At 33.9% G+C, this 14497-nt stretch overlaps 1 protein-coding gene and 1 pseudogene across 1 annotated transcript in view; one reads left to right on the top strand and one right to left on the bottom strand.

Moving 5' to 3' along the window:
- The window catches only part of LOC109841605 (DNA damage-inducible protein 1), a 24972-nt gene extending 23379 nt beyond the window's left edge, over positions 1 to 1593 (top strand). Inside the window, exons 14-16 of the mRNA XM_020410560.1 lie at positions 915 to 972; positions 1101 to 1126; positions 1251 to 1593. Coding sequence (XP_020266149.1) covers positions 915 to 972; positions 1101 to 1126; positions 1251 to 1379 — 213 coding nt within the window. The 3' untranslated portion in view covers positions 1380 to 1593. The remainder of the gene's footprint in view (positions 1 to 914; positions 973 to 1100; positions 1127 to 1250) is intronic.
- LOC109841607 lies at positions 2823 to 9426 on the bottom strand (annotated as a pseudogene).

The raw sequence follows: 14497 nt of genomic DNA on the forward strand, positions 1-14497 counted from the left end.
CCTCTGTTCTTCTTTCTTATGGAACCCCTTGCTTCAAATTGGATTCATTTTCTAGTAGTTCAGGGCATGTGTAAACCTTTCAAAAGATATCCCATCCTGACGTGGCTGTTGACGTTTGATAATGCACATCACAATGGAAGGCCGATAATCTTTTCTTCCCTAAGAAGTAAACCTGTAACTTTTGTCCCACTGTCACATATCCTGTGCAACCTATTTTCTAAATATGCTCGGGAAATACACCCGTATCTAATATTTTGACACTCAGATGGTTGATGGATTCTCAGAGGATACTCAGATGATTTATCATAAAACTTAATCTTTATCTCTAAAATATCTTAGTTAGATGTATTTGAGATTTAGGTTAAAATTCTAATGCGTTGACAATGAATACCCATTCCATTTCATTTGTAGATTCATTTCTGTACTTTTATGTGGTTAATGAAGTATTAGGCTTGTTTTAGTACCTATTTGAATTTATATAACTTGGATATACAATGTGAGTAGTATTTTTTCCATCTATTTTCTCGTTTAAATGATTAAAATATCTAGCAAAAGAATATCCATGACATAATTTCATTTTTGCTGGCTCATACAACATGGATATACTATTTTCATATGATTAATTGCAGATTGACCAGTGTACTGTCGCCCAATTGCAGATAGACCCGAGTGAATTTTTCTTGACTACTTACCCTCACAAGGTCTATTTGTTAGAAAACAATTTTTTGCTTTCTCTGAGGGTAAAAGAGTCAAAAAATTTCACTCACGGGTCTATCTGTTGCAATAGAAACTAGAGGGGGTCTATCTGCAATTAACACTTCTTCAAGGCAGTGGCCCGCTTATATCGGTATCTTAATTGTGAAATTTAAATAAGCTTTTAACCTAAATTATCCCAACATCACCTTATTATTTAGGGAACATCTGGCTCAGGTGACAAGACTGCTAACGTGCCTGCTCAGGCACAAAGTTCTGGTTAGTTTCATTCATCTATAAATCCCTCATAAATCCCAGAAGTTGCTAGATTCTTGAATATTTCTTATCCAATAACACATTTCTTATTTTTGTTTTATTTTTCTCTTATTTCTTCTCCTTTCTTGCAGGTGCTACACAAATTACTAATACACAGGTCAATAAAACAACTGACCTTGTTTTTTTTTTTTTTGCTTTCGGGTTTATAGACGTCCTTAACGTTTATGAATAAAAGGTTCTTTTCGTTAGGAAAGCTTACTCAATGGTTGATATATTTGCAGGGAGTTGATTTTGAGGCCAAAATCTCCAAGCTGGTGGAGCTTGGATTTGATAGACAAGCCGCAATGCAGGCTCTTAGGCTGTTCAATGGCAATGAAGAACAAGCAGCTGGTTATTTATTTGGAGGCTGATAATATTTTCTCTCGTATAAAATTACAATGTCATTGGGTTTACCTTAATCTCAAACATGAGCAAAGGGCGCCCCTTTTCACTTTTATTTAATTTGCTTTTCAAACTCTTTCTCAACAATAGAATATTGGTTGTTTAATCCAAATCTAATACCTTTTAAAATTAAAGGCAGATTACAAATTGCAACTTTATGAATAAAGGTCAATATTTCTTCTCTGGTTTGGAAGTTCGATTAGAATATTTGAGAGCTTTTGGATGTGGCTTCTGAACGTCCCTGATCTTCTTTCAATAGTAAAAGAAAAGGGAAGAAGGTAAAGTCTTGTTTATTATTATGCAAGCATTGTGGAATGTTGCTGGTTACAAAAAGTTGAAAATTTTAAGTTTGCGAATTGGTAAATGTCCGAATACATATTAGTCGAATACATAGTAGTCATATCCGGAACCGTATCCGAAATATGTATCCGAAATATGTGGAACTATATCCGAAATATGTGAATACATATTAGTCATATTGTTACAATAATTTAAGTCTTTAGATTATAGATATGAGGTTAATTTTCACGATCAAGATATCTAATCTTAGCTTTTCAATGAACATATTAATGAATTCTTTTGTATCACATGAATTATATTTTTTTCAACAGTATTTAGTTTTCTTTTATCTGTTTTATATCTGTATGCGTATACGTTCATATATCTGCATTTGCATGTATATTCATATCCGATTTTAGCGGATATGAATATGAATTTTCCTTATTAATGCATATTCGTATTTATATTCGTATCCGAAATGAGTAAGCGGATATGGATGTGATAAGCATCATATCCGAGCTGTATCCGGACGGAATGCACCCATATGCATGAATGAGTTGTCTTCAACAACTAAAGAATCTTTTTCAAAATTGTCTGCGATGACTTTGCTCGAGGCAATAGATAATTAGAACCATGAATTTCATGTCGTTCCTTATTGGCATGATTGCTTCTGCTTAGTTTCGTTGCTTGCAGATAGTAATTTGAATGAGAAAGTACGCTGTAAAACTTCTTGCTTAAATGTGGAGAAAAACAAGGTCTTCAAAAAGAACTTATGCGCGATCATGTTGAAGCCGCAACATGCTTTCTTTGTGAATTTCAGAATCAATCCTTGCAGGTTTTTATGCGCGATCATGTTGAAGCCGCAACATGCTTTCTTTGTGAATTTCAGAATCAATCCTTGCAGGTTTCTGTCGAACTTTTTCCATAAATGCGAAGTCTTACATAATAAGCTCTCTCTTGTTTCATTCCAATTAATTTGTTTCAACATTTATGTCGTTTACCATAGCATACTGAAACTTGACATCAGATATCCTACCTAGCAACCTGATCAATTTAGTAGGCTTTCTGCTCTTCCAAAGGCTTGGAACAAATTTATATGGTGATCTTAATTAATGTCCAGTAGAAAAATCCCACGTCAAACAGCTCAAATTCTCCCATCAAGGTCTAGTTCAGTTTACAAGAGGTTCCATATTCAACAGAATGAATGAGTCTAAATAGTATCTGAACAAACTAAAAGAACTACTTCTCTAAAAACATTTGAGTCTAAAAGATCTAAACTCCTACGGAGGAAGATACCCTGAAGTTCTACGAACCCTAACGCATCATGAGAGTGCGTTAACAGCCAAAGGAATCCTCACGTAATGCTTTCCATCTGACCAAATTATCATCCCGAATCCATATCCAGGCCCAACACTCCCTTTCATAGACTTGAAACTAACCTCAAACATCTTCTCCTCACCAATCTTACTGAATTTAAGCACGCTCGGCCTAACGGATACCGATATGTCTATTGGAGCCACAATCCGTACCCGATAGGTGCTTGGGGATCCAACATTCTTGACTGTTCGATATGTCTATTGGAGCCACAATCCGTACCCGATAGGTGCTTGGGGATCCAACATTCTTGACTGTTCGGGTCACGGTTAGGGACCCGTTTAGGTTAGGGACCGCGATCGAAGGGTAGTTTAGGTCTTCCAAGTTCATGGGCTTCGAGGGGCACCCGTATGGCTTCTTGTAGAATGCTGCCATCGATGATGCATTGTAGCCTAAAGCACAAAGGAAGTCCAGGTAGTTGGTCGTGGACAAGTCGAAGACTAGACCCGGATCCATTGCCCGGTTGGGTCTTATGTGCCCGGATCCGTAAGCGAAAGGTGTGGCCTTTTTGTTGTCATAGTCTGGTATCGTCGTACCGTTGTTGGCCCGTGTTCTCGCTGTAAAAAAAGATCGAAAACTAAGTATAAGATGGAAAACAAAGCATATATAAGAAAACCATTTTATCCAAAAATTTAAGATAGTTGGTCCTATAAAGAACAAAATCGTATGTCAAACTACCACGAAAAATTAACTGAGGGAAATTGTCAAATATGAAGATTTGGAGGGTAATTTTAGAGCACGAGAATCTTTAATTAGTTATACGAGCGAAAAAGCTTAAATATAATTATTTGTGTTAGTTGCACCATAGACCCCATGTAGCATCATTGTTTTAAAGTTATTAACCCCTGTAGTTTTGTTGTTGCATATGGACCCAGGGTTAATTTTTTTTGACTCTTCTATTCGGATAATATTTGAGAAAATTCAACAGGGGTAAAAAAAAAACTCAAAACTTAACCCTGGGGGTCTATCTGCAACGATGGAATCAGGGGCAGCAAGTGCAGAACAAGAGAAACTGCAGGGCGGGGGGTCTAGCTACGTGCAATTAGCCTGTAAAACTTTTGCAGCTTGTTGCAAAATGAGTTTACCTGTAGTCATAATAGCTGATCTAATTGCCGCAGGGCTCCATCCTGGGTACAGAGTCTTCAAAAGCCCAGTGAGTCCAGCAACATGAGGGCAAGACATTGACGTGCCAGAGAGCATATTGAACAGTACGCGTCGTGTGTCGTTGCCCCGACCTGTAGCACTTGCAGCTCCACTGTATGCGGCAAGAATCATGTATCCTGGTGCAGTTACATCAGGCTGCAGCGAAGGGAGAAAAGAGGAGGAAAGCGTTTCACAAAAATCTTTGAAATAATAATTTGATGCGCGTGACGATGGTGGGTGTTGTTATGAGTATCAGACCTTGAGGATTTGTGGGGTGATGGTGTTTGGCCCCCGAGATGAGAAATCTGTCATGGCTGGTGCAGGTTTCACTCCTAGTCTTGTTGTCGGAGCTGAAATGCAAGCAGTAGGTGATCTGCAAAAGAGAGGCTTCTAATTAAATCCATCCTTTTATCCTTTTTGTCATTTCCATTAATTTCTCGGCGGTAGAAGAGTATTTGAACCTTTTTAGGTCAGGTGCTTGGCACGTGATACGTTAGACTGGACCGTATTAATTTAGAGGCGAAAGTGAAAAATCTTCATAGGGTTTAGAAGAATATAGAAGTTCAGGGGGTTGAGTGCAAACCCCTCAAAGTTTAGGGGTATTTTTTTTGTGGAATTAAAATAATTAAGGTTATTAAGGGTGGTTTTTATGAAATTACTCCTAAAGGTTTTTTAAGGAGAAGAATTACTGTTTGAATCCAAAAAGAAACACAGGAAATCAGGAGTTTGTGAGAGTTGGCCAGAGAGAAAACAGAGGGGGAAATAGTTCTTGCATAAAAGTTATGGATCCGTTTTCTTTTACTATTCGGACATTTTCCGGACGTCTAAAGAACAAAACTTAGTTACAAAGCTAGACAAAGTTTTTAATTAGACTCACTAAACAACATGATTTCTTTAAAAACAGGATACACTGAAATAAATTCTAAGGTCATTGTCCCCTAACCTGTTAAAACTGGGTCAGGTTCAAATCTAGCCTAGTTTTGGAGCAGTTTGTGTTCGGAAATGTTGGGCCTAACTCTGGTCTCTTTTTTAGCTTTTGTTGTTGTTGTTGTAAAACTAGGCCAGTACTGGCCCATCCCCTAGCGTGAACCGGTCATGACCCGATTAAAGGAAAAACCCAGGTCGGCCTGGTTTTATATTGGGTTGCTAAACGGAGCCTAGCAATAATTTGCCTCAAATTTTCAGAGAGAAATTAACAACATAGATACAAGGAGTTTACTCCGTACGGCAAGAGCTTACTTTGTAGTGTTCATGTAAGAGTAAATAGCAGAGCCATACGTCCAACCAATGTTTATCGCAGGGAGACGATAAAGAGTAGCTGTCACTGCATTTCCACTCCACTCATTGTTCACAACGATCAGCCCCACACCGCCGGCTCTTATCACTTCCTCTCCCTTCTCTATGTTCTCGCTATTCCCTCCGCTGCAAATGACGATTTTACCCTTCGCCTTCTTCGGGTCCAAGGAGTCGGAGTAGCACACCTCGCTGCGAAATATGGAAAATATAACGGTAAACCTCACCGTTGTCGACGCACGAGTTTTTACACTTGGATAATTAATGAGATGCTTACGCTTCATCAGGCAGTACATGGGATGCCTTGACATCTTCAGCCTTAACCAACGGATAGAATTTGTTGGTGGGTAGTTTCGCCGATGAGAGGCTTTGTCCCTGAAGTCAATACATTTAGCGAGGATTAAAGAAGGACTTAGTAAGTGCAGATTTGAAATCTATTAGAGTTTCGGAGGAGCGATCCTGAAAGAATTCAGATGATTGATTAATCTGTCAATACCTAAGTTGAACCGAGGAACATGGCCACTTGAAATGACAAATATACCCTAACACGTATATATATGCCTTTTTGCCTAAAATGATGAGTTCATGCTGAACATGCGATAAGTTTCACAGGCACTATCGTGGAATACTAAAGAATGGGATACGCTTCCTTAAATCATTCGGATACGTACAGTAGCTGCCAACTGTAATTTGAATCAAGGAAACTGGCGCCAAAGCCAGGTGAAAAGTGACCAAAATACCCTTACGAACTAGAACATGACTAACCTCGATCCTCCTCCTACCCCCCAGAGTCAGGTAAGTCGGAAACTTCCTGTCCAAGGTACTCGCTCCGACCGTCATGATCCACGGTCACCGTCCCCTCGTACGGCCCTGCGGTGTGTTTTCTTCTGAGGGGGCGTTAGGTTCTCTACTGGGAAGTACGAGGTTCCCGGCTGACGCCCGCCACCGATATCCCCTCCGCCACCGCGTTGGAACGACCCCAGCGCAATGGTCCTCGAGATATCATTGGTGTTCCTCCGAGCGATACCGATATCACGTCGACGCCGTCGTGGATAGCAAGCGCGTCAAACCCGGCGATGATGTCGGCGGCGTCGCAACCGCTGTCCCGCATACCTTGTACATTGCAGCCCTGGCGGCCGCGGGAGCCTCCGGCAGCGTACCGGCAGCGTTGCGAAGATGCTGGCGCCTGGCGCGGCTTGCCGGCGGCGGTGGAAAGGTGTGGGTGCCGTGGCCCTCGCCAGGGCGTCGATCAACGGGGCGAGAGGCAGCCGCGTTATTGTCCGTGGCCGTTTGTGCGCTGGTCTTGTGCTTGAGGCATAAGTACGCACGCGTTGAAGTACCTAATGCTTGCCGATTAGCCTTCCTTTAGCTTCCTGCAAACGTAACATTCGTTTGGGTTAAAAAAAAAAAAAAATCCATTTTATTCGATTCTGTTGGATGTGGATATTTGTTCAAAAATGTCCATGGTCTAAATAGACATTTTGGTTTTAGGGTGAACTTCACGAAAACCCCTCAAGTTTGGCCCGTTGTAAGATAATATTTTAAATTTTACAAGTGACATTTAACCCTCTAACCCCTGGGATTTTTGATAAATCCGACAAAAAACATTTGAATTTTTACTTAACTTTCCAAAGGGTGTTAGCCCTAAATTTTCATGATGAAATTAAATACAATCCCAAAAATTCAAAAAAAAAAAGGACAAAAAAGAGAAAGAAAATATAAATGAGACCTGTTGCAGGGAACTCCGGCTTTGGTATTGTTATCACAATATCCTTTCCATCTCGATGGAATGGGTCCTATTCCTCTGTCACTAAAGCTCTCTGACTCCGGCCAGACCCCTACAATCCCGATTATCGTTCTCAAATATTTTATAGCTATTAAAAATGTATAGTCAATTAATAATATGCATGAGAGTTAATAATAATAATAACCAGTATCTAGATTTCCAATAATTGTATCATTTCCAAGTCTTGCTTTTCCCCAAATTGAAGTTGGTATGATACTTCCATTTCTTTCTAGGTTTAGAAGCCCCCATGACCTTGTTGTGTGCAACTTCATCATTTTGCTTTCAAACAATGATATAACACTAGGATGCTCTGCAAAAAATAAACTTGAATTAATTAGAGACAAAATGTTTGAAAAAATAAATATAATTATGATTTTCATTGGCACATATGTAATTATGCCTCACTTGATATTTGCATGGCTTCTTCCTCATCCAATTTTGCTGCAAATCCATTGATGTGTTTCGTGTACGAATAGAAAATAGCTTCTTTTGCCTTTTCTCTACTGTATAATTAATTAAAAGAAAGAACTATTAGTTAAGTTTGTAGTCTTGTAGATAAAGGTTAATTTCACAAGCCCCTGAACTTTGGGAGGTTTTCCACATAACTCTCATGAATTTTTTTTTATCAAATAAAACCCACTTAACTTTGGGTTAGCTCACGAAATTGCTAGATTTTTGAACTTTTCCCATTGGATCACTATTTGTAATTGGCAAATAATTGAAATATGCTAGAAAGAACCGTCAATATATGACAAAAGACTAAATATAAAAACTTTTCTCTCCAAGAAAGTTATTTGCCAATTATAAAGAGCTTTGCTACAGGGACCCAAAATATGGGACCAATTGAGGGGACAAGTGATGTGTCCCCCTCCTATTGGATAATGAGTTGGCCATCATTAATGATGGCCAACTCATTATCCAATAGGAGAGGAACACCTCACTTGTCCCCTCTATTGGTCCCATATTTTGGGTCATTGAAGAATTTTTCAATTATAAATGGTATGACAAGAAGAACTTGAAGGTTTTGGGATTGTGTGAGATATCTCAAAGTTCGGAAAGAGAGAGTTTTGGTAAAAGAGTTCAGGAAATTGTATGCAAAACTCCCAAAGTTCAAGGAAGTTATTGAAAGTGAGTATAGAAATTAAATTAAATGGTTAATTTCACTAAACCCCCAATAAATTTGACTATGGCACTTAAGTTCCAAAAATTTGAACTTTCACTAAATCTCAATAAGTTTGGAAATTTCGGAAAACCACCCAAAACATTTGATTCTCCTCACTTACCTGTTGGCTGCTTTATGACGTTTATGTGATATTCTCTATTTGAGAACTCAGAAGATGGGCGTACACGGTTCTGGATGTTATGTTAATCAATTTTTTTTGTTATTTTTCTGAAATTCTAAAACTTAGAGGGGGTTTAGTGAGAAAAACTTGTTAGGATTAAGGTCCAAAAGCCCAAACTTATTGTGTGCTAAAAGAAGTTTCCTTTTCCTTTGTTTTATTAATTTTACCTTCCCAAGTAGAGTTCTAAGAGCTCATAGTGCGAGTCAGTGGTTCGCTTGAAGTCCTCTTCTGTGGCTTCTTTGCCGTGACTGTGTCCTCCAAGGTATACAATATAAGACTGTCATTGGAAATAATTAGAAATTTAATTAATATTCTATGACAAAAAAATACATACAAGGTTTGTGAAATGTTTATACATAAGAGTCTATTTCCTTTTATAATTTTTCCTTTTATCTTCAAATACTTTATTTTTTAGGATGACTCCTCTTCCTATTCATGCTTATTATGTATTCGTTCATTAAGAAACATTGATACGTGTTCAAACAGATGAATAACTAGATGAGAGAGAATAACGAACGATACAAAAAAGAATCAACCAATATTTCTCCAAAAGGTAATTAAAAAAATCGACAAATAATTTTTAGATAATTCATAGAGAAAACAGAAGTTAAACTGAAATATAAACTATTCTTTAAAATGAAACGTGCAAAACAAAAAAACAAGAGATGATGCAATTCTTGCCTTTTTACTTGCCAACACGGGCTTTAGGTGCAAACAAAAGATCACAATAGCCACTAAACAAAGAGAACTCTTTCTCCCAATCTCCATCTCTCCCATTCTCCTTAAAACAAAAAAAAAAAAAATCTAAAAATTAAAAGAAATTGCGATGAGAGAGAGAGAGAGAGAGAGAGAGAGAGAGAGAGAGAGAGAGAGTACAAAAAGAGGAGAGCTTCACAGTGCTTTATATACTGATCTCTACTGATCCTGACTGCTTCTTTAGCAAACAAATAGCGGGGCCAAATGCTCAACCGCATTGGACTTGTTCTCCTGTCTATCTTCCCAACAAATCCAACAGATTCGGATCTTTTTTCTTTCGATCGCAGCCGTCTGATATCAATCATAGGGCTGAGATTTAAAGCTTGTTTCATTTTCTTCATATTTCTTGTTAGTAATATCAGTATGTATACATCTTGAGAACTATGCCCAAAACTAGCAAATGGATGAAGAAGCTTTAGGTGTGTTGATGTTTGTATGATTTCTATAAAAAATCGGATCTAACTAAATTCTGTTCACTTCTCTATTAAGTTTCTCATACAGGTAATATATTAGATTCTCATCAGTCGATTAGCTGTCCAGTACTCAGATCTCATGATTATTAGTAGGGATTAATAAAAAGAGAAGGAAAAAAGAATTTCAACTAAACTGCTATCTGAAAAGACATCTTGGGATGTTTGCACAACTAACTATAATATCAGTGACAAAAACAGCAACATTGGCTATTGTAAATTGGATTCTCTTCCATTTAAACTCTAAACTGGCTTATAGTTGTTTGGGAAGGTTTATTAATTAAAATGTATAAGTTATGCTAGCCTTTAATGGTTTTTGGTTTTCATAATAAAATATTATAAAAATTATTTAGGTAGTATTGTAATTTGTTTGGTTAAATTTGGTGAGCTTATAATAAAAGACTAGTATATTTTGGTGAGCTTATAAGTTAAATCTTTTTTTTAAAACTGGGGTATGCCAACTTTTTAAAATGTGATTAATAAGCTAACTTATTTGGTATTTTACTAGATAGGTAGAAATAAAAAAGCTAGCTTAAAAACTAGTTAATTTGACCAAAAAATAAGCCGTCCCAAACACCCATGATAATTATTTACCTCTATGAATTAAGGACGTGTTTGACAATTGGGATGTAAATAGAAATTGGAGCAAAAAAATTAAAAAGTGACTCCACTTTCTATTTTCTTATTTGGCACATGAGAAATAAGTGACAAGTAATTGGAAAGTAAAAGTTGTCATTTCAGGATTTTAGTTTTTGACTTTCTCATAAATATGGAGAAAGTGGATAGAGAGTGAATAATGAGGAGAGAGAAATAATATTTGTAATTTTCTACATTTTCCCATTTTCTTTGTTAATTTTAATTTTTGGACCTCCTCAATCCTTTTCAGATGCATATCGCCCTGAGGAACATTTTCCTATGAGACTTTATTGTAACCTCTACTTTTGAGTATCATACTCCCTTTAAAAGCACGAGTTCGAAAAATCTTTTTTTAGACAAATATACCCTTTTATAGAAAATCTTTTTTAGACAAATATACCCCTTTATAGTTTGAACTACCTTATCTATAATTAAATTCTAATTTTCAATGGTCAATATTACCCTTCACTATTTTGAATATTTTATTTATATCTTAATCTATCCTAATCATAATCATATCTTATCCTAATCCTATGTGAACCATGTTTAGCTTAACAATTTAAAAAAACTAATATTAATAAAATATATAAAACATAAAAATGATATTAGTTTGTTAAGATAAAAAAATTACAAGTAGATAACATATTATAATACATGAAGTATTGCAAAAAAAAATCATAAAAAGTTTTAAAATTACAAAAAAGACCCTGAAAAGTTCAAAATTATAAAAATCAACCCAATGTCTCAAAACTTAAAATAAAAAACATGAAATTAAAAAATTAACATCAGTTTGCAAAGAATTTAAAATTTACAGTTAACACCTCAATGTCTCAAAAATTATAGAAACTCCCTCAAAAGTTTAAATTACAGACAAGCACATTAAAATTCTAAAATTTTAAAACTTACAAACAACACAGATGAATTCAAAAGATTACCATGATACACCTAAAATTTTTGACATTTAAATTTAAATTTTTTAATTAACACCCTCAATATCTCAAAAATTATAGAAACACCTTCAAAAGTTTAAATTATAAAAAGCCACCCTAAAATTCTAAAATTTGTAAATAACATAAGATGAATTCAAGATATTACCCTTAGACACCTGAAAAATTAAAATTTGCCGAAATTAACCTCAAAATTTTAAAAAAACTCCTTCAAAATTTAAAAATTGTAAAAAAACTCTAAATTTTCAAAATTTTTAACTAGCGCACATCAAATTCGTCGATTGGTAGACCGCTGAAATTTAATATTTTTCAAAATTAATCTATAGTTTTAATAATTGCAAAAGACACCCTTAAAATTTTAGAGTTACAAGAAATATACTAACATTTAAAAAATTACCACCAACACATGAAACATTTAATTTACAACTACCAAACTTAAAAGTAATTTTTTTAAAAACTCTTTCAAAATTTTAAAAATTACAAATCACACCCTCAAAGTTTAAAACCACAAAAATGGGCTAAAATTTTAAAACTTGGCAAAGAAAAGTGTAATTGTTTGGTATTTTTCATATATATATATATATATACTAAAATTTGTAATTTAGGTATTTACTATCCATTTTCAGCATCTAAGAATAGTCTAAGTTGATACTGGTAAACAAAAACAATAAGAATTGATTAAAAACATCCGGTTAATGGATACAATTTTTAAAAATATTATAGATTAAAAATTATCGGCACTATATAAATTAAATTAATTTCATATAATTTTAGTAATAAGTTGGGGTAGCCAAAATACATTCGTAACATTAATTGATAGATGTTTAAATCCATAGAAATGATAAAACACTATAATATTATACCTTAGCATTAATTGATTTTAATTTAGAAACTTTAATCTTTGACGTTAATAATATTTATAGGGTAAAAGAATACAAGGAATTACATATGGAGAAACTATTAGAATATTTAGAGATAACTTTAAAAGAATTGAGTTATTTCCATTGCAAATGGGAAAGTGATGGAAATAAATCTAAAATTCAGAAAACGTCAATGAATCACTTGAATTGGCATTAACATAAGACATATCTATTAATGAAGCACTGAATGAGTTACATTAAAAAATAATTTAATAACTTTATCCTAATCAAAGAAAAAATCTCCATGGAAGACATAAGAAAAATTAGTAAGTATTCATAAATTCCATACTGTGTTCTTCAAATTAAATATTAATATTATAATCTAAGAGAAATTGGTAATGAATAATGCAGGTATTTAGTTTAGATCTTTATGGAAAATGACAGGGATAGAGCAAAGGTAATATTATTGAAATAACAGAAATTCTTATTGGATGCACATCAGAAGAATTCATTTTAGAGGAAAATAAAGAGATAGCTTCTAATTTATTTAAGTAATAAATTAGGAACACAAAGAATTTTATATATATGAAATTAATATTTATCTCATTGAAATAGAAAAAAAAATCAAAGTCTATATTTTGAGCAGTTTGTGTTGAACATCATAAGTACATTTGACTTCTTTGTAAAGTTAAATGAGATGATAAAAAATTTACGAGCCCAGGAAAGATAATAGCATAAAAAATACAAAATTGGCCTGATGTCATAATTGATGTAGATGGTGAAGATAATACTCTAGAATTACCCGAGAAATGATAAATGATAAACCTGAAGAAGGATTGATCTTAACTCAATAAAAAATAAAATAGAAGAAATAAAAAACAATATTTTCTGAATATTTTATAGAATAGTTTAATTATTTTGAGTGAAATTAGGAATCTTTAGAAGGGAGTTTCATAAAAAATTTTCAGTACTTTTATATTCTTATGTGGATGTTTTTATCATATAAAAGTATATTAGAGTTAGCATTAATCTTTAATTTATATTTTTTTATGAAGTCTATCAATGATTAGGAATAAACTTCATATTCTCTTTTGTATCGTTTTAACATACTTTAAATCAATCATTTTGCCATATTGGTTTTAAATATTCAACTTCTTTGTATAACACTATTTTAATATTTTTCACTTTGCAATACTATACTTTCTCAAATAAAGCTTAGTTTCATATCGGTCAAAAATAATATGAAAATTTAAATTATTTTTAAATTATATTTGTTTTTTGTCAATTCAAATATCAACATGAAAATTTAAATTGGGTGTATCCCATTTAAACAAACATAAAAAAAATAATTGGGATATAAGAGTTTATAGAAAAAAATGAGCACAAACTGTCAAAAATACTTAATCATGGTATTAAATCACGTGCATTGCACGTGTGTAAAAACTAGTAAATTAGAAATATATAAGAGCAAATAGACGCACAAGGATAGTAAATAAAAGGGAAAAAAAGGAAGGGTTGTCATAAAGAATTATCCAAGAAGGGCAATAAAATAAATACTCTATTTATAATAAAATCAAAAACAAACTGTCAAAAATACTTAATCATGGTATTAAATCACGTGCATTGCACGTGTGTAAAAACTAGTTTTATCAAATATATTACATAATTAATTTGCATCCAAATGCACCTATATCATATCATACTCCCTTTAAAAGTACGAGTTCGGAAAAATCTTTCCATGGTCAATATTACCCTTAATTTTTTAAATGTTATATTGTTATCCTACTCTATATTCTAATTATCCTATCTTATTTGAATTGGTAATTAAATGATTTATCCTATTCATAATGAGACTTAACATGTTATTGGATAAATAAGATACGTTTGATATAATTCAAATCCTTTTCTTATTTCAATTTGCAGAGAAATCTAAAAAACATAAGCTAGGCAACACCTAAAAATATTTGGACTTTGTAAGAAATATCCTCCACGTTTTTTAAATTGCAAAAACATCCCTACAAATTTAAAATTTTATTAAAACGTTTTGAAAATTATAAAATTTACTTATTTTAATTTAGTGAGAATCTGAAAAATATATGCTAGCTAGAAACTAAAAGTTTTTTGACTTGGAGAAAATGTCTTGTAAGTTTTAAAAATTGCAAAATCACCCCTAAAAATTCTGTGACGCCTTTGGTTAAAC

This window comes from Asparagus officinalis, chromosome 5 (genome assembly GCF_001876935.1).
Source record: "Asparagus officinalis chromosome 5, Aspof.V1, whole genome shotgun sequence".
Taxonomy (NCBI): domain Eukaryota; kingdom Viridiplantae; phylum Streptophyta; class Magnoliopsida; order Asparagales; family Asparagaceae; genus Asparagus; species Asparagus officinalis.